Source organism: Littorina saxatilis, linkage group LG6, assembly GCF_037325665.1.
Source record: "Littorina saxatilis isolate snail1 linkage group LG6, US_GU_Lsax_2.0, whole genome shotgun sequence".
Lineage (NCBI taxonomy): Eukaryota > Metazoa > Mollusca > Gastropoda > Littorinimorpha > Littorinidae > Littorina > Littorina saxatilis.
This window is the reverse complement of record NC_090250.1, coordinates 52,004,365-52,030,299: the sequence shown is the minus strand read 5'-3', so window position 1 is coordinate 52,030,299 and position 25,935 is coordinate 52,004,365. Positions and strand designations below refer to the sequence as shown.

The 25,935-nt window shown below is 40.0% G+C and overlaps 2 protein-coding genes across 6 annotated transcripts in view; one reads left to right on the top strand and one right to left on the bottom strand.

The window, feature by feature from the left end:
• Positions 1-19,011, top strand: part of LOC138969514 (arf-GAP with Rho-GAP domain, ANK repeat and PH domain-containing protein 1-like) — a 134,973-nt gene extending 115,962 nt beyond the window's left edge. The window contains exons 35-43 of the mRNA XM_070342329.1: positions 1,071-1,145; positions 1,784-1,870; positions 3,735-3,806; positions 4,501-4,609; positions 5,509-5,639; positions 6,749-6,871; positions 7,339-7,421; positions 7,963-8,089; positions 9,302-19,011. Of these exons, the coding sequence (XP_070198430.1) occupies positions 1,071-1,145; positions 1,784-1,870; positions 3,735-3,806; positions 4,501-4,609; positions 5,509-5,639; positions 6,749-6,871; positions 7,339-7,421; positions 7,963-8,089; positions 9,302-9,346 (852 nt within the window). The 3' untranslated portion in view covers positions 9,347-19,011. The remainder of the gene's footprint in view (positions 1-1,070; positions 1,146-1,783; positions 1,871-3,734; positions 3,807-4,500; positions 4,610-5,508; positions 5,640-6,748; positions 6,872-7,338; positions 7,422-7,962; positions 8,090-9,301) is intronic.
• A 3,358-nt stretch (positions 19,012-22,369) lies between these two features.
• Positions 22,370-25,935, bottom strand: part of LOC138969515 (uncharacterized) — a 107,577-nt gene continuing 104,011 nt past the window's right edge. For 3 of the 5 annotated variants that reach the window (XM_070342330.1, XM_070342331.1, XM_070342332.1), the window contains one exon: positions 22,370-24,363. In XM_070342330.1, coding sequence (XP_070198431.1) covers positions 24,244-24,363 — 120 coding nt within the window. In that variant the 3' untranslated portion in view covers positions 22,370-24,243. The remainder of the gene's footprint in view (positions 24,364-25,935) is intronic. The other 2 variants (XR_011456484.1, XR_011456485.1) reach the window with 2 other exon arrangements.

Genomic DNA, 25,935 nt, shown 5'->3' with positions numbered 1-25,935 from the left:
ACTTCAGAATCTTGATACACTGTGACATTTGTGTGCCATCTGCTCCAATTTCCAAAGTGAGAGATCATGGAATTATCGGGAAGAATATGTACGCGCAAGAAGCAAACATCACAAGAAAGCTGTACCGACTTCATGATAAAGTCTAAGTTTACGTCGACCATTTCATTCTTTCTTTCAATGGGCCGTGCTCTGTATCGTTGGATCTTCGGTTCAACTTCAATGCGTATCTTTGGTGTAGTTTTCAGGTTAGTCATCAAATCGACAAGACATTAACTTCAGGTGTTCATGTTGTATGTGATATATGGCTGCTGTTTTTCATGCGTTATCAGTTTTGTCATTTTTGTTTGTCTTTGAGCGTGTATCGTAAATGTGTTATAAGAGCATCATGATCCGCCATGATCGAGTGACTTGTTTGGTGAAATTGTTGTTTTGTACAAGGGCATTGTTTTTGTGGCTCATCGACTTGATAGGATCTGCTGTTACTTATTACTCATTTCTCTGCTTGCTTCAGCACAGTCTATCTTTAGCTTTCTGACACTCTTTTAAGCAGAATAAGTTGGAATGGACCTCTAGTGCTAGTGAGAATGGATGAAAAAATCCAAGATTTTATGTTTTTTTAAGGCTGATCACAGTCTCTTAGTCTTAGGTTTTTGACAGGCATTAAAGTGTCACTTTTTTTTTTTCGAGCCCAGGAGAGGCCATAATATCACCTATAAAACGTCAACATTTGTTTTCAGCCTGAACCCCTGCCTCAGAATTTTCAGTCAATTTATTTTTGGGGGGTTTCACCCATGACCATGACTTTATAGTTTTGATGGGATCTTCCCTTTTCGCCCTTCAGAATTATGATTCTGTTTCTGTTGTGAAAGAAGATGAAATAATAGACAGGTATTTTGGTTTAAATAGTGGTTGACTCAATCATACATTGGTAGAATACACGGGGGGAAAAAAAACCTTTTCAGAATCAACAACAAGCTAAGAGCTTAAAGAGGAGACAGGTATTTTGTGTTTGAAAGTAATCAGTTAAAACAGCGCACTAGCTGATTGCCTTGTGACTGTGTGATGTGCAGATGCGTGGCAATAATCCCGGCCATGAGATCAAAGTCATGCTTGACCTGTTGTCTCAGAGAGACTACCTGTTCCAGGTAAGACATTCACACCTTTTCTATCACTTTGGGGCACTGTGGCTTTTGTGTTTTGGCTCTGCGTGGATGGATGTTTGTGTGTGTAGGTGTGTGCGTGTATGTGTGCGTGTCAAAGTGATTTCGTATAGTCTTCTGAGGATACACTCATAAATATTTGGGTGGCCTTTTCCCAGGGGAAAGTGAGCACCTTCTGGTATGTGTGTGTGGGTGGGTGAGTGAGTGAGTGAGAGAGAGATTGTGTGTATTACCATCTGTTTGTCTGTCAGTGTGATTATTACTTTGTGTCTGTATTGTTTTGTTTGTTGTGTTCTTTTAGTATCCAAGCTGTTAGTTGTTTGCCACTGCAGACTCAGGCAGCACATGTTCTCAAAATTCCACATTGGGGACACGCCTGTATGCCACTGTGGCATCTCCGACATGACAGTGGAACTCCTCCTCCAACACTGTCTAATCCACCAGAAACTACGAGCAGAAACATGGCCTGCGGACACACCAGTTCAGGAGATTAGATCTTCGGCACCCTGCGGAGTCTTTGCTGTACAACAAACTTCATCAGAAGTTCCGGAGTCCCTGTCTGAGCGATCGAGAAGAAGAAGAGTTGTTTATAACTGATTTTTTTTTTTTTTTTAATGTTCCAGATTGAGCAGCAAGAACTGGAGCATGAAGACAAAATCAAGAAGGCTCAAGACAAGATTAAAAGGGCTCAACAGGATATTCAGCGTCAGGTAATCGCTTTGATTCCTTTGGTCCACATGCATCTGTGTGTCCGCCATCTCTGAGACAGCTATTTTTCTATGAGACCGCAATAGCAGCTATTTTTCTATGAGACCGCAATAGCAGCTATTTTTGACTCACATGCGAAGCAAAAGTGAGTCTATGTACTCACCCGAGTCGTCCGTCCGTCCGTCCCCCCCGTCCGTCCAGAAAACTTTAACGTTGGATATTTCTTGGACACTATTCAGTCTATCAGTACCAAATTTGGCAAGATGGTGTATGATGACAAGGCCCCAAAAATCATACATAGCATCTTGACCTTGCTTCAAGGTCAAGGTCGCAGGGGCCATAAATGTTGCCTAAAAACCAGCTATTTTTCACATTTTTCCCATTTTCTCTGAAGTTTTTGAGATTCAATACCTCACCTATATATGATATATAGGGCAAAGTAAGCCCCATCTTTTGATACCAGTTTGGTTTACCTTGCTTCAAGGTCAAGGTCACAGGAGCTCTTCAAAGTTGGATTGTATACATATTTTGAAGTGACCTTGACCCTGAACTATGGAAGATAACTGTTTCAAACTTAAAAATTATGTGGGGCACATGTTATGCTTTCATCATGAGACACATTTGGTCACATATGATCAAGGTCAAGGTCACTTTGACCCTTATGAAATGTGACCAAAATAAGGTAGTGAACCACTAAAAGTGACCATATCTCATGGTAGAAAGAGCCAATAAGCACCATTGTACTTCCTATGTCTTGAATTAACAGCTTTGTGTTGCATGACCTTGGATGACCTTGACCTTGGGTCAAGGTCACATGTATTTTGGTAGGAAAAATGTGTAAAGCAGTTCTTAGTGTATGATGTCATTGCTAGGTTTAGTTATTTGACCTTGACCCTGAAGGTCAAGGTCATGTAAAGGTCAAGGTCAAGCATGTGAGTCGTATGGGCTTTGTCCTTCTTGTTCTACAATGTCGAGATACATGTAAAATGTCATAATTATTATGGTCAAAAATACAAATAACATTTTTTAGTAAGAATTCGTTTTATTCTATTTTTATGATTGAACATACACAAACATGCACTCTGTTTTAGTCTCGGTCATCCGCCTAGATATGAGTTTTAATCAGCCTCTGACATCACATGGCTCAAAGAAGGGAAAAGGAATGTTCAAACCATACATGAAGTAATCTGTGTGAGAAGTGTATTTTTGCACTGTTGGTATTGTTGTTGGTAAGTGTATTATTTGAGCTGACATGAACTCTGTGGAAGTCAGGTTTCCTGACAATGAAGACTATTCATTGTCTGGTTCTGGTACCATATTTGTCTGAACTTCAAATCACTATTTACCTTTGTTGGCAAATCCAAAATCAAAGAGACTGCCAACGTTCCAAAATTCAGAATAAAAAAACAAGAAAGGTAGGTTGTTGGAACGTTTGTTATTGACAAAACAATACATTCACAGATATTTCGACCCAACGGTCTTTTAAGTGAACAGACAAACAAATATTCACACAAAACTTATCTTGATAGAATCAGTTTTCGCCCACTCGTCAGGAAGCCGAGCGAATTAATATTTGTTTGTCTGTTCACTTAAAAGACCGTTGGGTCGAAATATCTGTGAATGTATTGTTTTGTCAATAACAAACGTTCCAACAACCTACCTTTCTTGTTTTTTACCTTTGTTGGCATAAAAAAACAAACCAGTTTTCAGGGTTTGCAACGATTATGTTCCAAAATTGATGTATCAGTTTAGGGAGCGCAGACCTCAAACTGGAAAAAAAAACATGCAAAAGAGATTTCAGTCAGTTAGCGTATGAGCAGCTCAGTGAAATCATATTAATGTTTTGTGTGTGTTGGTCTTTTTCAGTCCCAGTCATCCAGCAATTTTCTGATGCCGGTGTCAATGTACAACCACAATGGGCAGTGTGAAATGGTCAACGTGAGTATCACAAGCAACATCATCAACTGCCTCAAGCACACGTACACATCAATAGTCTGTCACAATGGGCAGTGTGAAATGGTCAACGTGAGTACCACAAGTAACATCATCAACTGCCTCAAGCACATCAATAGTCTGTCACAATGGGCAGTGTGAAATGGTCAACGTGAGTACCACAAGTAACATCTGCTGCCTCAAGCACGCGTACACATCAATAGTCTCTTGTTGGATGCATTCCTGGCATAACTAGACCTGAAATTGTAGGCCTTCTCTTGACATACATTTCTTTTGAGTATTGGGATGCAGCTTAAATAGTGGTGTGCATTGGAATGAGATTCTACATTGATGAACAATTTAGACTTCTTCTTTTTCTCCTCCCATCTAAAGTGACATTTCTGGCGTCAAAAGCCAAGCAACGTTCAAGAAGATGTCATAAATGCGAAAAGTATTGTCAAGTTAAAGTTCAGTAGCTTCTTATGGGAATGACAACAAATTTCCAGAATAAAGTTTGTCTCGGTGGCTTTGTCAAATAGTCAGGAGAAAAATACTCGTACTATTGGTCACCACCACTTGCATTTATCGGTATCGTATCTCGTCAGCACCAATATTACAGTAAGATGGCAAAAACACTTTGCGGATATGTTAAGATGGTAGACACTATTTACCTAATCTCAGTTCACTTTGCATTTTGCAGACAAATCCAGCGACAACAGCAAAAGGCGTGGTTGACTACCTGGCACGCAAGTGTGGTCTATCTGGAGGCAGCCTCGCTCTCTCAGAGATCCTGGCTAAGGGAGCCTTGAGTAAGTTGCAAGTGGACTTGGATGGGGTTTGCTTTGGTTGTTTGCTTCTGTTTTTACCTAAATCTTTTCTGTCTTTTTTTTCTTTTTCTTTCTTTTTGTTTTGTTCTCTTTTTACCTTTCTTTCTTTCTTTCTTTTTTCTGTTCTTCCTTTATATTTATTCATATGTGTAGGTCTATTTATCCATTCATACGTGTAGGTCTATTTATCCATTCATATGTGTAGGGCTATGAGTCTTCTTTGTGATGTTTTGTTTCTTTTAGCAGAATGATTGCCTATCAGGAAGGTGTTCATGATTTCAGGTTGAAAATGTTGCACAGATTGTACCTGTATGTGTATGCATGTGTATATGCATGCATTTTTTCATTTGTTTGCTTGCAGATGTATGTGTTTTCTGTTTGAGATGTAATTATCATTCATCAAGTTTCACATATTGTCTCAGTGGAGTTCCTCCAACAGAAGACACAGATCATTAGCCAAGTAAAAGGTGCATGCATGCACATGTACACACATACACACATACACACATACACACACTCTCTTTTCATTTCAACCGGAAATCATGTACATGTACACCTTTCTGAAAGGCAATCTAAAAAAAAAAGCAAAAGATGAAGAAAAAAAGCAAACTACTGCTTATTTTATTACCCTCGTTAAATAAAGAATTGTCATTTTCATTGTCTCTGTCTCTGTCTCTGTCTCTCTCTCTGTCTGTCTCTCTCTCTCTCTCTCTCTCTCTCTCTCTCTCTCTCTCTCTCTCTCTCTCTCTCTCTCTCTCTCTCTCTCACACACACACACACACACATTCTGACACACACACACACACACAGGGTTCACACACACATGCGCACACAGAAATATGCCACACATTTAGTTCAAACTGTGCATGTGTGTGTTTCAGAACGGCCACTGTTCCCTAGCGACAACATTCTGCTGACCACGGGCCGCTGGGGTGACTGGGACGAGAATGTCAGAAAGGAGACGTGTCTCTGTCTCACCGACACTGAGGTCCTGCAGAAACTGGAGAGACACGTGAGTGCATTTGCCTGTACAGTACGTGGACACTCCTATTTTAAAACCTCCAAAGATCTGAAATCAGGAGAAAGTCTCAAAATGGGGTATATTTACAGAGATTGTGAACAGAAGATCTGAGATAGTAGGGTCTTAAAAGGGGGGGAAGTCTTAAATTGTGGTGGTGGTGGTGGTGGTGGGGAGGGGGGGGGAGGGGAACTGTCTGAAAAGGGCTTTCCACTGTAATGATTTAGCTTTTGCCAATGGGAGCTATGCAAGTTATAGAAGTTGTGGTCAAATAAAGGTTTTATACTCGGAGGAAGTCTGAAAGAAAGGAGACGTGACCGTTTGTTCACAGTAACTGGCAATCCCAAAAATAAAAAGGTTTAGTCTTGCTAACACAACGAAAAATTTAACTTGCTTCAGTACAAAAATGTCATTGTTAAGGTTTTGGACTCCTGGTACATATGTGACCAGTATGGCAAGCATTTGTGTCAATACCTTGTAGCATCTGTGTGGACATAGGACTGGAAATGGGTTGAGATCTGCGCTGTGCTGTGTGTAGGGGTGGGTTGAGATCTGCGCTGTGCTGTGTGTAGAGGTGGGTTGAGATCTGCGCTGTGCTGTGTGTAGAGGTGGGTTGAGATCTGCGCTGTGCTGTGTGTAGAGGTGGATTGAGATCTGCGCTGTGCTGTGTGTAGAGGTGGATTGAGATCTGCGCTGTGCTGTGTGTAGAGGTGGATTGAGATCTGCGCTGTGCTGTGTGTAGAGGTGGAGTAGGATGGAGGCTCCTTGTGTCCATGTGACAGGCATTAGTGTAGAAATTGTCTCCCTTACCTGTTAAGACTAGTTCACACTGCCCATCTTACACAGGGACAAGATACTTCAGTTTCTTCAGTGAAAGGTCTGTCTTTTATGAAGAACAGGGAAAAAACAAACAAACAAATAAACAAAATATAAAAAATGAATTACTTGCTGATTTACTCTGAATAAAAACTGCAAACATTCCAAAATTCGGAAACAAAAATCTGAACTATGAGGATAAAACAATAATCTGAAAGCAAGAACTGTTACTTCATGGAATGTTTAATTTAAGCAAGATTGAATCCAGAAGGAAACTTTTGTTTCAGCATGATACGTCAAAGCCGCTGATTGCAGAGTTAAGGTATGCCGATGCCAAGTCCAAGAATAAATTCCGCAAAACCACGCTGGAATTCAAGCAGTATGTCCTCACCTTCTACAAAGACTCCAAGGTAAGTGTTGTGGTACAGCAGCATCTGTGAATGCTGATGATTTTTTGTTTTTTGTGGAGTGTGTTCTGTTTTTTAGTTGAAATGTAGTGTTATCTTTTATATATTTTGTTAGTATTAATTTACATGAAGCACGGATGTAGGTAGACATATATGTAGATAGTTTATCAACCCCCTTGCTCTCCAGATGAAGTTATTCAACACATTCAGTACTGAGGCAGTCAGCATTAAATACTTGTTAATTCAAATTTTTACTTTGTCTGGTTTATATTTTGCATGCTAAACTAAAAGGGTTCCGTACTGACCGCTATAACATTTAGAAGGTCTCCTGGAATCAGTCCTGATAGGTCAAATAGCCATATGGTGCACTAAAATGGTAATAAAAGAGGACATTTTAGGCTGGTTCCAAGGGTGTCCTTTCTTTAGGTAAAATCTACATTTTTGAGCAATGTGTGGTTGTGTACCTGCAGGCTAAAAACCAGCTGTGTTCATGGAAAGTGGAGGAGTTGACCATCTACCTGGGCATTGACCCCAAGAGGTCTCCCCCCACCGGGTATGTGCCTGTGTGTGTGTTTGTGTGTGTGATTATGGAGCATGTCCTTGTTTGTGTATATGTGTGTGTGTTTGTGTATGTGTGTTTGTGTATAAGTGTGTGTTTGTGTATAAGTGTGTGTGTTAGTACATGCAAGTGTGTCACTGTGTGTTTGGGAGGGACTCTGATTTTGAGTCCATCTCAGTGTGTGTATGTATGTGTGTGTGTGTGCGCGTGTGCCTCTCTCTCTCTCTTTTCTATCAACCTCCTTCCCCTCTCCCACCTAACTTACCCATTCTCCTCATTTTGTAAGTTCGTCTCAAGATTTGGTAAACCTTAATGGTTTAGAATAGTGCTGTAATATGTAGTGTAGTGGGTGCTTAATCAGTGCATAGTTTTGGCCATCTCCTAAATTTGTCCTGCACATATTAAATCACTTACTTTTTGACATTCATTTGGTGCTACATTAAACGTACCCCACGCAGTGCTGATTGGAGAAGAGCTTGCCCTGATTTGTTCTGCAAGAGTGTAATACATGTACTAACCCATTGTTGTGTTTCAGCTTCGGTTTCACCTTCCTGGTGAACAGCAGAGAGGATAAATCCAAGAACAGCAACTTTGGCCACTGTGTGTGTGTGGCATCAGAGGAGGAGATGTACAGATGGGTAGCTGCCTTGATTGTTGCACAGGTAATTGTGTGTGTGTGTGTGTTTATTAGTATGTGAGTGTGTGTGACCGTGTGTGTGTCCTTGTTGGTGTATATCTGTGTGTTTTTGTGTTGGTGTGTGTATGTATGTTTGTTTATGTCAGTGTGTGTCTATGTTTGTATATATGTGTGTGTGTTTCCATGTTGGTGTGTGCGTGTCTGTCTGTGTCTGTGAGTGCTTGTACTTTTGTATGTATTTTGTGTGTACGAAAGAGAGACAGACAGACAGAGAGATAGCCCTATTGCATGCATATTTAGCTATAAAGTATTAATATGAGAAATGTCTGTCTTCTGTCGTCGTGTCTGTTTTAGCCCTGCACAGAGCTGCCAACTGGTACGCTTTCAGAGTCGCATGCTATTATTTAAGACAAATTGCTACGCTGCCAATTAGCTGAGAATTGCTATGCTCAAACAAATAATCACAAGCATGCTCTTTCTTGCGAGTCCTGGTACTAATTTATGATTCTCACTCTGTGAAGCGGTCAAAATTTGTGTCATAAAACATTGTTAACACTGAAAAGTTGCACTGCAGACACTCCCTATTCGCCATTGTTTTTATTTTTCTAAATTAACTTTTTTTTTAATGTATATATAATTCTTGCGCAGAATAGCCTAATTGGGCCTGGATGTGCGAATACATTTTAGACAATGTTATATTAAAACACCATTTGCTACGCTGAAGATTCAAAAAAATGTAAATTTGCTACACTTGAGATTTCACACGGGTTGGCAGGTCTGAACTCTCATCAGCAAGATCTAGATCAGCACTTTTCAGGTCTGAACTCTCATTAGCAAGATCTAGATCAGCACTTTTCAGGTCTGAACTCTCATTAGCAAGATCTAGATCAGCACTTTTCAGGTCTGAACTCTCATTAGCAAGATCTAGATCAGCACTTTTCAGGACGTGTACGGGAACGTGTACGGGTAACGTCATCAAATCTAGTTTTTACGTCACACGTTTGCCAAGATCTACAGTCTTTGTGGTAGCCAAACAACGTATGAATTTGGAACATTGGAGAAAAAAGTGAGTCACAGGTGACGCAATATCTACACGTACACGTTCAGGTCTTTGCTACACGTTCGACCATCTAGATCTTGCTATTGTCACAAACAGACTTCCGTGTGTGTGAACTCCATTTTTTAAGGTTACATACATTGCAAATTGGTAATGTTTACTTTGTTTTTGATATTTCAGAGACCAGAGGGACTGATGATATGGAATACCCCCATGCGCACATGATGGTTTGAATGCAAGGACACCAGCGCAATGTACGCCACCACAGAGGCAGACTTGGTTTCAGGGCACAGACTGGTCATCTGACACAACAAAAATTCCATGTCGGAATGTGCACAGAATTTGTATCAGGACGTTCTCCTCTCTTTTGTCAGAAGAGACACAGATTCTGTGCCAGAACAATCATGGATTTAGAATCAGCTGACATACCCCAGTTTCTGACAGGACAGATGGAGATTCAACGTCAGAACGTTCACAGATTTGGGGTCAGGACATACTTCTGCCTTAATTCTTTCTTCTTGGTGTGAAAAAAGGAACCAGAATTGTTGTTGTTAAATTCGAACATGTGCAAGACCACCCTCAGAAAGGCATAATAGTCTGTGTTTGAACTCACTGAGACTAGTCTGGTGCTGATATGTCTTGTACATTTTAATGGGTTAAGACTTATATGTGCAATGTACAGCATGCACATACCCTGGATAGAATGCTTTACACAGATTGCTATAGATTTGCGTTGTTGTTCATTCACTCAGTTCCTGGTTTCCTGAAGCATTCTGGTGATGATTCTTCAAAGCACAGACGAAGGAAAGACAGGTGTTGCACGGATAAAGACGCTGCTGAGAGAACTGATGACCGATAAACACAGCAAGTGTTCTTTCTGTGACAGTCATTGCTGTGTGTAGGCGACAGCTTGAGTTCTGTACAGACTTAAGCAAAGCCTGCTTCTGTCCCAGTGGAAACTGCTTCTACTGTTCTAGTCAGCTTGGCTTGAGGATGAGAGCTCTTATTCGTGTCACAGTTTTACTTGCTGACACAGTGACATTTACAGGGTGACCCCAAAAAAAGAGTACCCAAACAAAACGTCATAAATTGAACAAAAATAAAGCAATCTTCATAAAATTTATTTACACACACAAGTAGCCTCTGCATGATTTGCACAGAAAATTTTAGCGTTCTAGCTTGTCTTTCAGGAAAGTTATGCTCATTCTACAGAACATGCTCCAAACGCCGCTGCAGGCAAACTTGAACTCGCCGCGCAAAGTTATCAATCACCCGCACACACTCCTGTTGCGAGATTCCGCGAATGGTTGAATTGTGATGGCTCTCTTGAGTTCTGTGATTGTCTGTGGGTTGTTCCTGTAGATGTTGTCTTTCAGGAACCCCCAAAGATAGAAATTGCGCTGACCGAAGTGTCTCTGGAACTGTTCTTGCACATCTCTGTATGATTTTGTGCGAAAATAGGTCTCTATGCAAAACGTCCGTTGATCATTAGTATAGTTCATTGTGAGAACAGCTTTTATTTCATCCAACCATGCAGTGGATTAGCTTGACTCACCTCAAAAAGAAAGAAAAAAAAGTTAAAATTGACAAAGTTATTCAATTTTGTTTGGGTACTCTTTTTTTTGGGTCACCCTGTATATCATGGAAAGCGTGTTTGTGTGCATGCACAAGAGTTGAACTTGTACATTTCAGGCTATGAAGTGAGAATCTGCCCATGGATACAAACTAGCAGTTTGAAACCTGGATTAGATGTGTCTGTGTGAACATGTGACAGTTGATCTTGTACACTTTACACTTATGGACTGAGAATCTGCTGATGGTTGCGTGCTAGCAGGGTGAAATCTGTGCGTACGTGACAGGACTGATTTTACAGTGCTGAGTCTTTCTTTGAAACAAGAATTATGTTTCCATGCACAAGGTGAAGTCAGGCATGACAGGGGCATCTCCATGGGGCAATTATGATGTATTGGTTGTCAACAGTAATCCTGAGAGGAGCAGTCTGGCTGTGCCAGATCAGGGAAAGCTGCAATTTCCACTGTGATCTTACAGAGATGACAGCGTGGTTATGGAAAATGATTATTGGTTTGATGAGGTAAATCCACAGTCAAATGGTGCTGACCCTGCATGGGGTGACAGCAGCGTTTCTGTATTGCCTGAAATTAATGCATTTCTGAATGGTAGCCATTGAACATTTCTGAGCTCACTGTATAGTCTTTGAGTTCTCAGATTGTCTGGGGTATCTTTGCATTCCCACGAACAGAAGTATAGTCATAGCAGTTTTTGTCTATTTGGATGCTTTTGAAAAGAGCAAAGTACGCGTAAGTAGTCAGACCTCCTCAGAGAGTGAGAGAGAGACTCCCAGCTTGTCCTTATGAACTATACTGAACTCATAAAACATACATCAAATAATTAAGAGAGACGGACAGAAAGGAAGGGAGGGAATGTGAAATGCAACGAGAGAGACAAGAGACAAGTGATAGTTGAGCATGAGTGATGCTAAGTGCCTCAGGTACATGAATTAGGTGTTCTGTACTATGCAAGCAACTCACGTCGGTGTGTATGATACTAGAGAATAACTACTGTATAGTAAACACAGAACCATAGTAGCAGTCATATGTGGCCCTCCACCACGGAATGAGTCACATGTCAGCATTGCATGATTTTCATATTTTTACATTTTCTTAAAGAGTTTTTTATGCTCTATCCAGTGAAGAAAACCGTTTTAGAAAAGAGCGAAAACTTTTCAAGTTATAAGCCTGTGACTAAGGTGACCCTCACACTGTTACCAGACATCCCCCAGACTTATATTAAGCCTAGCGCAGAACCGCGCGAGGTGACATGCGACTCATTCCGTGGTGGAGGGTCACATATGTCAGGTTGTAGGCCCAGGTGACCCTGTTTTACTCTACAAATCAAGCGGCACACAATGGTTTACATTTATGAAGAAAATTCAGCAGCTGATCTTGTGTGTGCTATTGTTAAAACTTTGTGAAGATTAACAGCTGAAAACACAGGACCACATGCAGTAATTGGTAAACTCCAGAAAGCTTAAGGTTGCATGTCAAGATTGCTTGGTGCGATACATTTACAGCTGAGCAATTGACACAAAACGTGCATACCACAGATGTTACAACCGTCCTGTAGGTGTCATTCTTAAACATCATATTGTGTTCTGAGAGAGGTGATCAGTGTTATAAAACTCACAGGTCCTCTTTTTCTTCAGGATGTTTTGGAATTCTGTTGTTTAGAATTGTGAGATTGGTGTACTTCTGTATCGTACCCAGTAATGGCTGCTCGCAGTAGCTCTTTTGTCGATTTAGCTGACTGTGAGTGAGGTTCATTGTACCTGCAGAGATAACATTTTTCAAGTTGTATATGTATTATATATGTGTCTGGTGCACTTGTCTTTTGTTATAGTTGACAACAGGACAATGAATAGCTCACGTTTTGAGGACCTGACATGCAAAGAAATGTTCCCATGTTTGTTTCTCAAAGACAAACTATTTTTCATTGTTGAGGTCTCTTTAATTGTTGCAGATTTACATTTTTACTTTGCACTGAATGTGTTCCAAATCAAGTTAAGGGCAACAAGTGCCTTAGACGTTGTACCCGTTTGGCATTTCTTTGACTAATTCCATTTTGTATTGAAAGAGTCAATTGTTTTGTGATTTTGGTATTACAGGTGGTAGTTAACTTGGAAGGTTTCTTGTACTATGCACTAAAACGAGCAGCTGCTTTCTTCCAGTGAATTGAGTCCTATCGTTCCTGTTTTAAAGTGTTGATGTTGGTGATGAGATCAGGTTTCCTAAATAGTGTACATGTACATCAAAGCACTCGTGATTGATGCATCGTCTTTCATTGTTTTGTTTAACAAATGTTTGCACACAAGGAAAAAAAACAACTATAAGGATTAAATGTTGTTGATGTCGTAGGCTTGCATGTATATCGAACTGTAGCAATAGAATTGTAATGTTTTATGGTACTGTAATGTGTTATGTATGACTGTTTCATTCCCTTTGTCAGAAAATGATAATATGCTGGTCATAACGGACAAACATTTGATGAAGTTTAATTTGTAATGCCTGTTTTAATGGGATATCCTCTTTCTTGTTCTCCCTTACTTTAAGCTTGACACAAGGTTGATATATTTGTTCTCAATCTATTCTACAAACCATTTGTCAATGGGAATTAGGATATGATTTCATCAGTATTTTGCAGCAAATTACTCCAATTCCAAAGTTTCTTTTTAACGAACTTGGCAATGTTATAAGACACTTCGTAATCTAGTGAACTATTTTAAATCTTTTTTTTTATTCTTCACAGTTTGAAGGTGTTCAGATCACATATCATGCTTTGATTGTATAGAATTTGTCCGACATTAAGGCCAGTTTTTAATACAAGAAATTTTCACAGGAACCATTTTTTTGTATACCTTGTTTGATACTGATTAGTATTTTCCACTGTTTACCAACTTACTGTTCTTGTGTGAGTTCTGGCTTCCTGTGCATAAAATACCAGAGATGCATAACATACATTGCACAGTGCTGTTCCTGGTTTGATTTTAGTCTGGGAAGGGGCTAGTTATAATAAATCCGGAAAAGGGGGGGGGGGGGGTCATTTGGCTATGAACAGGTGCAGTCTCACAGTTACACTCTCTCAGAAGAAGTTGCATATAAGGCTACTCTGGGAAGTAGACATGGCACTGCCGCCAATCCATGTCGATGGTGTTGAGTAGTGGTCCTGTTCCAAGCTATGAATGCAGACCAGCACCTAGTACATTGCACCCTACTAACAACATCAAATGTTAAGTTGCAGAACTGGACTGAGTTAGCCTCTCCTACAGAGCGCGTTTTCCACACTGAAGCAGTCACAGCCTGTTACTCTATAGTCTTAAACAGTCTAGGGCTAGGTCTCAGTGCTGGCATACTAGGATTGTGAATGAAACATCATGCAGATTATATTTTGTAATTATGCATTATGTTTTCACTCCATTCTCTGCTGTCATCCTCGTGAAGCAAGTTCTGCTCATTCACCTTTGAGTGATGAGAACAGAAGTTGCACTCAGGTGTTCAGGACATCATGCCAATGTCATTCAACCAGATTGTACCAGTGAAGAACACGCTGATGTATGCATGTGTGCACACACACACACACACACACACACATTTGCATGAATGCACAACTGGCAAAAAAGGTGGTACATGTATAAGAATGCAACAAAAAAGTTATTGTGAGCTTTGCATGAACAGAAGCAAATATCTTACATGAGTGTATGATTGCAGCTGCGTAGAAAAATTGTGCCTTAATTAATTACTCATACCTTATGGCTTTAGAAAGCCAGTTACTATTAGCTGCAGCACACTACATGAGAATGTTTATACAAAAAATGTTGAAACTTCCTGCTTCCTTTGCAATGGTATGTGGATTATATTTCTGTCGTGCACATTCCCTGTGTGCACTCCAGCAAGGAAGTGGGGTCATTTGACACCTTGCTGTCATTGTTGTGATGAGCAGCTGAATGTCCCTGTGTGCACTCCAGCAAGGAAGTGGGGTCATTTGACACCTTGCTGTCATTGTTGTGATGAGCAGCTGAATGTTCCTGTGTGCACTCCAGCAAGGAAGTGGGGTCATTTGACACCTTGCTGTCATTGTGTGATGAGCAGCTGAATGTTCCTGTGTGCACTCCAGCAAGGAAGTGGGGTCATTTGACACCTTGCTGTCATTGTTGTGATGAGCAGCTGAATGTCCCTGTGTGCACTCCAGCAAGGAAGTGGGGTCATTTGACACCTTGCTGTCATTGTGTGATGAGCAGCTGAATGTTCCTGTGTGCACTCCAGCAAGGAAGTGGGGTCATTTGACACCTTGCTGTCATTGTGTGATGAGCAGCTGAATGTCCCTGTGTGCACTCCAGCAAGGAAGTGGGGTCATTTGACACCTTGCTGTCATTGTTGTGATGAGCAGCTGAATGTTCCTGTGTGCACTCCAGCAAGGAAGTGGGGTCATTTGACACCTTGCTGTCATTGTTGTGATGAGCAGCTGAATGTTCCTGTGTACATGAACAAGAACTTAATTATCAAGGTTTTACTCAAAACTCGGACATTTAAGATCCGTTTTCTTCTTACAGATTGATCATTGAACGGTAGTGCCTTTTTAATATAGAATTTTTGTTAGAAGAATGTTGTATTACTTTATAACCATCATGCAACATAGGATTGAGTTTTGCACATTTCTTTTTTTTGGTTTTTTGTTGCAGAACTCTGCCGATTTATTTTGATTTTGATTATTTTGACTTAGATAATATGTCAAGCTACAGGGTAGTGCCAGAAGTGATGCATATCGGAAGACGTGAATTTAGAGCGGTACATTTGGATCGCCTAAAAAGAATCAATAAAGAATAGTTTTCTATTGACTCAGGCCTTTGTACTTTTCGTACAACTGACCATAATTTGCAAGAAAGCAACGCATACAAAGTTTTCAAGAATTAGATTTGCAATGCAACCAAATGAAGAACATGCTGACAGCTACCTCTAGATTTGTGTTTGACTGATCGGTGCACATGAAAATACGCTATAGTTGTATTTGAAGGTAAAATCATTCATTTTCAATGACATTTAAGATGTGAGGACTGGAATGGTGAAATAATATTCTTCCTCTGTTCAGCTGTCTTCTAGTCACTGCTGTGTCAATGCACATGGTAGTGGGCACAGCAGATTTGAACTAACAATCCTCACTTTTGAAGTTTTCAATTAACACAGGAAAAAAAGCTGCTGTTTTTGTATTTACCATGAACGTTTCCATCTGATACTTTCAAAAGTCTGACTGGAAAATTGCCAGGTCAAACAGCCGGAAATCATAGTTCACAGTCTGCCCCAACCAATGAAAATTGACGCTCTCACTGAGACTTTCTATATCTATAAAGTGTTGTTATTTAATCTTTCGCGCAACTCAAGCTGTTTGAACAGTAAGTTACAAAGTATTCCCTTGGTTTTGCTTACAGACATTTGCTGTTCATGATCCAGATTATTTAGCTTTCTGCTTGCACAGTTCTTTGTTTACACCTAACTGTCAGCGAATGACTTTTCCTGGTCATGTTTATAACCCCACAAGCATGCAGCACAAAAAAAATGAACAAGAAGGGCAAAGCCCATACGACTCACATGCTTTACACATTTTTCCTTCCAAAATACATGTGACCTTGACCCAAGGTCAAGGTCATCCAAGGTCATGCAACACAAAGCTGTTAATTCAAGACATAGGAAGTACAATGGTGCTTATTGGCTCTTTCTACCATGAGATATGGTCACTTTTAGTGGTTCACTACCTTATTTTGGTCACATTTCATAAGGGTCAAAGTGACCTTGACCTTGATCATATGTGACCAAATGTGTCTCATGATGAAAGCATAACATGTGCCCCACATAATTTTTAAGTTTGAAACAGTTATCTTCCATAGTTCAGGGTCAAGGTCACTTCAAAATATGTATACAATCCAACTTTGAAGAGCTCCTGTGACCTTGACCTTGAAGCAAGGTAAACCAAACTGGTATCAAAAGATGGGGCTTACTTTGCCCTATATATCATATATAGGTGAGGTATTCAATCTCAAAAACTTCAGAGAAAATGGGAAAAATGGGAAAAATAGCTGTTTTTTAGACAACATTTATGGCCCCTGCGACCTTGACCTTGAAGCAAGGTCAAGATGCTACGTATGTTTTTTGGGGCCTTGTCATCATACACCATCTTGCCAAATTTGGTACTGATAGACTGAATAGTGTCCAAGAAATATCCAACGTTAAAGTTTTCCGGACGGACGGACGTCCGGACGGACGGACGGACGGACGGACGGACGACTCGGGTGAGTACATAGACTCACTTTTGCTTCGCATGTGAGTCAAAAAGGACAGTAATAAAATTTCTTGCAGGAAAAGGCCGAATTATGTACTGTCATCATGTGAAATTTAGTGACGCTCCGTTGTTCCAACGAAGCGAAGTTTCGCGCGACACTCCAAATTTCAGTTTGTAGTTTGTCGACCTTGAGTATCTGCATCACTTTTGTCACCCCTCGTTATTTTTTAACCAGTTAGAATGAATTTGTCAACTGAAGTTCCATAGCAATGGATTAGACTTTGCAGTACTGTACTAGTTGATTAAGGAACAAGTTCATATGTTCCACAGTGAAGAAATAACACACAGGCTATTCTGTTGTATTTTGTGGTGTCAACTTTTACAAACACAAGGATTTAACTTTCGTGCAATAATTCATTGTCATTTTATGTGTATATATATGAACAGGCATTGTTTTGAATTTCTCGTCTTTGGTGAATTGCTTGTTCTGTAGATACCTATGTTATTTTTTAACAACGTGTTTGTATGAAACAATTTTGATTTTTTGGTTCTGCTATTCTGAAACTTTGAAAGATTTGATGAAGGTCAACCTTGAAGTGAACCTTTATTTTACTTAAATAAATAATAAATAATTAAATAAATAATTTTATTTTGGTGTTTCCCCTCCATTTTCTTTCAAACCCTGTTCGTTCCGTGTTACGTCTGCTTTTTGTTGTCTTTTGTGTTCTTTTCCTGATGAAGCTTCCAGAAGCGAAAATTCGTAATCGTCTTTTGTCGTCTTTGTATTGGTGAGTACAGTAATCCTTTGTTTTTTAACTTTGCTCATCTTACCACAGTCACTTCGTTGTTTAGATTTATTTTACTTATTTAAATTTTACTTGTATTAAGTTCATTGTGGTTAATAGCTTTCTCTGATATAAATTCATGCAAGTACTTACCTATTGGAAGGGTCTTAATTATTCGTTGTTGATTCACATTCAAGTATGCATGCCTTTGTATAATTATATAGTTTGCCTTAATTTGTTTAGCTTGACATTCCTTCTTTAACAGCAAGTAGCTTGCCATATCATGTAACACACAGTTATCTGTGTATATTCATTTCTGGGATATAGAGGGAGGCAGAGAGAATAGAAGAGGGAGCATATCCTACTTTTCACGGCCTATTATTCCAAGTCACACGGGTATTTTGGTGGACATTTATCATCTATGCCTATACAATTTTGCCAGGAAAGACCCTTTTGTCAATCGTGGGATCTTTAACGTGCACACCCCAATGTAGTGTACACGAAGGGACCTCGGTTTTTCGTCTCATCCGAAAGACTAGCACTTGAACCCACCACCTAGGTTAGGAAAGGGGGGAGAAAATTGCTAACGCCCTGACCCAAGGTCGAACTTGCAACCTCTCGCTTCCGAGCGCAAGTGCGTTACCACTCGGCCACCCAGAATACCCAGCACAAGTGTATAAACTGCACACTCTTCAGTCTACGTGTTTTCTTGTGCAGACTTCCTTTCACTGAATACATTATACGTTATTTGCGTGTTTGACCAAAATATGACATTTTACACAGATCGAGACAGTCATTGTTCTCCGAGACCGCGCTAGCGGTCGAGGTGAACAATGACTGTCGAGATCTGTGTAAAATGTCATATTTTGGTCAAACACGCAAATAACATTTATGTATCGATCGAATTCCTTTCAGGTACTTATGACTTTGTTGTTGTTTTGACGATTGAACGAGCACACACACACATGCATGCAATCCACATGTATGCAATCAAACACATAAGCTTCATATTTGGGCGTTTCAGGTTGACCGAAACTTCAAAGGAACTACAAAACACACGTCATGTACTGACTTTGTTGTTGTTTTGACATTGAACAGCACACACACATGCAATCAAACACATGACGGTTTTTTTGTGTGAGTTCCTTTGAAGTTTCGGTCAACCTGAAAAGCCAAATTATAAAGTTTTGTCGGCCTCTGACGTCACATGACTCAAAGAAGGGAAATCCAATCTCCAATCGATACATAAAAGTAAAAACAGTGTCAAAGTCAGTTGTGGAAAAATCTGCATCCTTCGCATTTTCTGTGATAGCTGCAGCATATTAATTTTAGTTTGATGGAAAATGCAAATACATTGTATACTGTATGCATTAAAGTCAGTTAGATCAGTCCACAAGTAAATTCCAATAATTTATTACAAACTATGATTTGTTTCAAATTTTGTTGTGAAACCTCAGCCTTTCTCTATTTGACCCCTTTTAACTCATCAATCAATAGGTCTTGCGTAATGAGCAGTGATAGGCCAGCCAGTAACGTTGGAAGTTTTTTTGGTGGCTCATCTTTGACACTTTGCACACTTCTGGGGTTTGATGACCTTCAGATATCTCCCAAGTCTGATTGACCCTTGTTAAAGTTTCAAGGTTATTGTGGAATAAAGTTCTGGTAAAAATAAAAGATAATTTTCTCAGATGTTATATATTTTGAAGCCAGATCTTTAAAACCTAGAGCTTTTAGAGTTTAATGACCTTGGGACATAACCCAAGTCTTATTGACCCTTGTCAAATTTCAAGGTCAGATGGGTAAAGTTCAGTTGAAAATATTTTGGAATTTATTGTTGACTCACATGCGAAGCAAAAGTGAGTCTATGTACTCACCCGAGTCGTCCGTCCGTCCGTCCGGAAAACTTTAACGTTGGATATTTCTTGGACACTATTCAGTCTATCAGTACCAAATTTGGCAAGATGGTGTATGATGACAAGGCCCCAAAAAACATACATAGCATCTTGACCTTGCTTCAAGGTCAAGGTAGCAGGGGCCATAAATGTTGCCTAAAAAACAGCTATTTTTCACATTTTTCCCATTTTCTCTGAAGTTTTTGAGATTCAATACCTCACCTATATATGATATATAGGGCAAAGTAAGCCCCATCTTTTGATACCAGTTTGGTGTACCTTGCTTCAAGGTCAAGGTCACAGGAGCTCTTCAAAGTTGGATTGTATACATATTTTGAAGTGACCTTGACCCTGAACTATGGAAGATAACTGTTTCAAACTTAAAAATTATGTGGGGCACATGTTATGCTTTCATCATGAGACACATTTGGTCACATATGATCAAGGTCAAGGTCACTTTGACCCTTATGAAATGTGACCAAAATAAGGTAGTGAACCACTAAAAGTGACCATATCTCATGGTAGAAAGAGCCAATAAGCACAATTGTACTTCCTATGTCTTGAATTAACAGCTTTGTGTTGCAATACCTTGGATGACCTTGACCTTGGGTCAAGGTCACATGTATTTTGGTAGGAAAAATGTGTAAAGCAGTTCTTAGTGTATGATGTCATTGCTAGGTTTAGTTAAGGTCAAGGTCAAGCATGTGAGTCGTATGGGCTTTGCCCTTCTTGTTTTTCATGTTTTTGAATGTAGAGTTTTGAAGCTTCCCACATTTCCAGAGTTTGGTGACCTCCAGGTGTGAGGCAAGACCCAACTTGAATTTCACGATCTTAGTGGGTCAATTCAACTAAAGTAAAAAAAATGAAAACAAGTGTCATTTTCTGGACTATTTTTTAAGTGAAACGTCACACATATGGAGATGATCGACCCAAGTCTAGTTGATCCTGATCAAATGTTCATGTCACAGCAGGATCAATATGTTTGAACATTAATGAAGCTACAACAGCTGTATGCTTCCAATTTATATTTGTTTTGTTTGTTTGTTTGCTTAACACCATGGCCCAGCCGACCACGAAGGGCCATATCAGGGCGGTGCTGCTTTGACATTTAACGTGCGCCACACACAAGACAGAAGTCGCAGCACAGGCTTCATGTCTCACCCAGTCACATTATTCTGACACCGGACCAACCAGTCCTAGCACTAACCCCATAATGCCAGACGTCAGGCGGAGCAGCCACTAGATTGCCAATTTTAAAGTCATAGGTATGACCCGGCCGGGGTTCGAACCCACGACCTCCCGATCACGGGGCGGACGCCTTACCACTAGGCCACCGTGTTGCGGTCCAATTTATATTATTAATAATTAAATATGAGGAAAGTGAGTTGTACGAGCATTTTTTTCTTTCTTCTCTTTTTACATTTAGTCAAGTTTTGACTAAATATTTTAACGTAGAGGGGGGAATCGAGACGAGGGTCGTGGTGTATGTGTGTGTGTGTGTGTCTGTGTGTGTGTATGTGTGTGTGTATGTGTGTGTGTGTAGAGCGATTCAGAGAAAACTACTGGACCGATCTTCATGAAACTTGAAATGAGAGATCCTGAGTATGGTATCTCCAGACGTTTTTTTTATTTTTTCATAAATGTCTTTGATGACGTCATATCCGGCTTTTCGTGACAGTTGAGGCGGCACTGTCACGCTCTCATTTTTCAACCAAATTGGTTGAAATTTTGGTCAAGTAATCTTCGACGAAGCCCGGACTTTGGTATTGCATTTCAGCTTGGAGGCTTAACATTTAATTTATGAGTTTGCTCATTAAAATTGTCATTAAAATCGATTTTTCGCAAACAGATTTAAAATTGATTGCATCGTATTCTTCATCACATTCTGAATCTAAAAATATATACATATGCCATGTTTACTCTTAAAATGTGATCACAATTAACGAAAATAGATCAATAAGTCTTACGATTAAAATTTAAGAAATCGATCCAAAAATGATTTCATCTTATTCTTTATCATTTCCTGATTCCAAAAATGATAGGTTGTATTCAAAATAAGCTCAGAAAGTTAACAAGAATACAGAAAAGCGCGCTTTCCTGCTTAGCACAATACGCTACCGCGCTAATCTGGCGTGTCAATATCATTACGTTTTGCACGTGGGAGGTGAGCGATTTCCTTCACGCGGGGATTGACGAAGCTGTACTGTCTTGGTGAAAAAATACAGTGCGTTCAGTTTCATTCCATGAGTTCGACAGCTTGACTAAATGTAGTAATTTTGCTTACGCAACTTGTTTTTTTTCTCTCTTCATTTATTTTTGTGAACATGTGCAGAGGGGGCCATCATAGATAGCTTTAATATTTCATGTTTTTTGTCACAAGTATTTGATCTCTTCTGCTTCGGTGTCAAAAGCAATACAGTCATCTCTTTTTACTTTCGTATGGCTTCATCCATCTATCTGTTACCCTTGGTGGACTTTTCTGCTTTGATTTTGTATGTGTGCGTTTGTTTGCATGGTTTGCAACGTTCAGGCAATAGTTATTTGAGATGGCAGAATAACTGAAAACTTTACACGTTGTAAATTGCAAAACACAGCTTTTCTTGATTCAGTTCTTTACTGAACATTCTACAGTGTAATATATACATATTTTACACGTGTAGAAAATATATATAGTGTATAAACAGTAAATGCCTCATGTGTGTAGAAACAAAAATCAAATTCTTTACAACATTCAATAAATGTTTATCTTGTATAATTTACAATAATGATAATATATAAAAAATGTCACAGGTTGTAAAAAACATTTATGTAAAAAGACCAAACTGTTGTAAAGCTTATAAAAGGATCAAATAAAATATGTATTACAATGTCAGACCATTCTTTGTGTGGATTCTAAAGCGTCTGTTTGTATGAGCTTTGAACTGGATTTCCTCAAGTATTTGCGAAAGCATCTCTTTGTATGAGCTTTGTACTGGATTTCCTCAAGTATTTGCGCAGGCACGTGTCCGTCCGTTTGTCTGGTGTGTGTGTGTGTGTGTGTGTGTGTGTGTGTGTGTGCACCTTAGCAAATATGACAGTAAAATCACATACTTGTCAAACGAAAAATTGAAGACACTTTAAAGAGCAACAAAACAAAGGGTGCTGAGGCCGCAGGGGAGAAAGTCGGGTGCACACCCATGTTCACCACATGTTGGTACTTTTAGCATTAAGTTGCATATTCCTTCCTTCTCCGATGAACCGCCATTACCGCACCATATCTGTCCCGGCTTATACCTAGTGTATGATACAAACATCCGTTGCATGTTCCTTCCTTCTCCAATGAACCGCCATCACCGCACCATATATGTCCCGGCTTATACCTAGTGTATGATACAAACATCCGTTGCATGTTCCTTCCTTCTCCAATGAACCGCCATCACCGCACCATATCTGTCCCGGCTTATACCTAGTGTATGATACAAACATACGTCTACTTGTAAGCTTATACCTAGAGTATGATACAAACATACGTCTACTTGTAGGCTTATACCTAGTGTATGATACAAACATACGTCTACTTGTAGGCTTATAGCTAGTGTATGATACAAACATACGTCTACTTGTAGGCCTATACCTAGTGTATGATACAAACATACGTCTACTTGTAGGCCTATACCTAGTGTATGATACAAACATACGTCTACTTGTAAGCTTATACCTAGTGTATGATACAAACATACGTCTACTTGTAGGCCTATACCTAGTGTATGATACAAACATACGTCTACTTGTAGGCCTATACCTAGTGTATGATACAAACATACGTCTACTTGTAGGCCTATACCTAGTGTATGATACAAACATACGTCTACTTGTAGGCCTATACCTAGTGTATGATACAAACATACGTCTACTTGTAGGCCTATACCTAGTGTATGATACAAACATACGTCTACTTGTAGGCCTATACCTAGTGTATGATACAAACATACGTCTACTTGTAAGCTTATACCTAGTGTATGATACAAACATACGTCTACTTGTAGGCCTATACCTAGTGTATGATACAAACATACGTCTACTTGTAGGCTTATACCTAGAGTATGATACAAACATACGTCTACTTGTAAGCTTATACCTAGTGTATGATACAAACATACGTCTACTTGTAGGCTTATAGCTAGTGTATGATACAAACATACGTCTACTTGTAGGCTTATACCTAGTGTATGATACAAACATACGTCTACTTGTAGGCCTATACCTAGTGTATGATACAAACATACGTCTACTTGTAGGCTTATACCTAGTGTATGATACAAACATACGTCTACTTGGACACAATCATGCCAACGATCAACATCCTGGATACTTCATTCTAATGCAGGGGGTGGACTTTTGTTTCAATACATTTTGCACGTTAACATATCAGTCAGCTACGAAATCAGTTCAGCAAAATCCCCGCTCTGTGGAGACTGTGGTTGTTTGCTGTGTGTCTTACTTTGACAGATGCTCTTGTCCCAAATAAAAGCCAGGACAGAACTGTGGTGGGGTATATGCTCGTTTTCCGGAGAAGGACGGTGTGTGCAGACAGACAGGCGGGACAAGCTCAGCGTGTGCATCACACGCTTTCCTTCTCAGGCTGCAACAAGAGTTTAGGATCCAAAGGCTCGATGGAATGAAAATACAGCCCGTAGTGTTTCCTCGTATGGCCGATATCTTGCAATGTCTCGTCTCTGATCTGCACAACAGAAACACCGAGTTTAAAACCAAAATCCAAAAAAATGTGAAAGTGTTACATCCTATCTTGTTCTGGCATGCAGTTTTTTTCAATTGCGCTATATTCTCCGGTAGGTGTAAAACACAATTGTACACTAGACAAAAAAAAAAAAATAAATAAACAATGAACTTTTTTTGTCTGTCAAATTCTGCAAGCATTTTAAGGTACAATTATTAATGTGTACTCTACAGTAGACATAACCAAGCTAAGAAAAGGTCACTCTCGCGGAAAATCGGTAATCCCCAAAAACTGACCTACGATTCTTGTTCTTCAGCAATCCAGAATTGTCTGGTTACGTGTGAGCTCGTTTTGCCCATTTGGGTTCCCCACACTATACTCTGAGAGCATAGTCAGCTTCACTCCGCTTTCGTTGGGAAGGCATGCTGGGTATTTTCGTGTTTCCATAACCCACCGAACTCCGACATGGGTTACAGGATCTTTTCCGTGCGCACTTGATTTTGTGCTTGCGTGAACACACGAAGGGGGTTAAGTCACTAGCAGGTCTGCACAAAAGTTGGACGGCCTGGGAGATCGGAAAAATCTCCGCTCTTAACACACCAGGCGGCAGTGACAGTAAAAGCACTCGATCACAAAGAAGAAAGTGAATTTGCCTGTGAGTTATGCTTGATATTAGCTGTAGTAACACCACAACGAAGAACCTTGTGCGCACACTCGGCTTACAAAAAAGCGGCATTTGCGTGGTACCTCCACATAAAAGCAATATCTTCCTTATTTACCACAGCTACATCATACCTGGACACCATACTCCTGAAGAATATTGGTACAGCCTAAAACATCTCGCTATCTTAACCCTTTGTTGCTTGTGGACCGTCACCTTGTCACTCACATATCTCCCCTTGCAGACACATGGGGGGGGGGGGGGGGTCCGAATTTCTTTTAGGGACAATTCGACGACGCGAAGCGATTAGTTGAGGGCGCAAAGCGTTCGAACCTCCTTGGGGGGTCAGGGGGCATGCCCCCCCCCGAAAATGTTGATAAAAACAAGGAAAATGGAGTAATCTGGTGCAATCTGAGCAAAACAAACTTCCCCTAATACACCTTCCACAAAGTAATTTCAAGAAGAAAAATTTGGATCAAAACAAGGACATTTGACCGATCTGCTGTAACCTGAGCCAGCAAATTACCCAATTTCTTTCCAAAACCGTCACTTAGAAGACGAAGGCCGGCTCCTAGGGGGGTCCGGGGGCATGCCCCCTTGGAAAAATTTTGATAAAAATTAAGAACAAGAAGGGCAAAGCCCATACGACTCACATGCTTGACCTCAAATAACTAAACCTAGCAATGACATCATACACTAAGAACTGCTTTACACATTTTTCCTACCAAAATACATGTGACCTTGACCCAAGGTCAAGGTCATCCAAGGTCATGCAACACAAAGCTGTTAATTCAAGTACAATGGTGCTTATTGGCCCTTTCTACCATGAGATATGGTCACTTTTAGTGGTTCACTACCTTATTTTGGTCACATTTCATAAGGGTCAAAGTGACCTTGACCTTGATCATATGTGA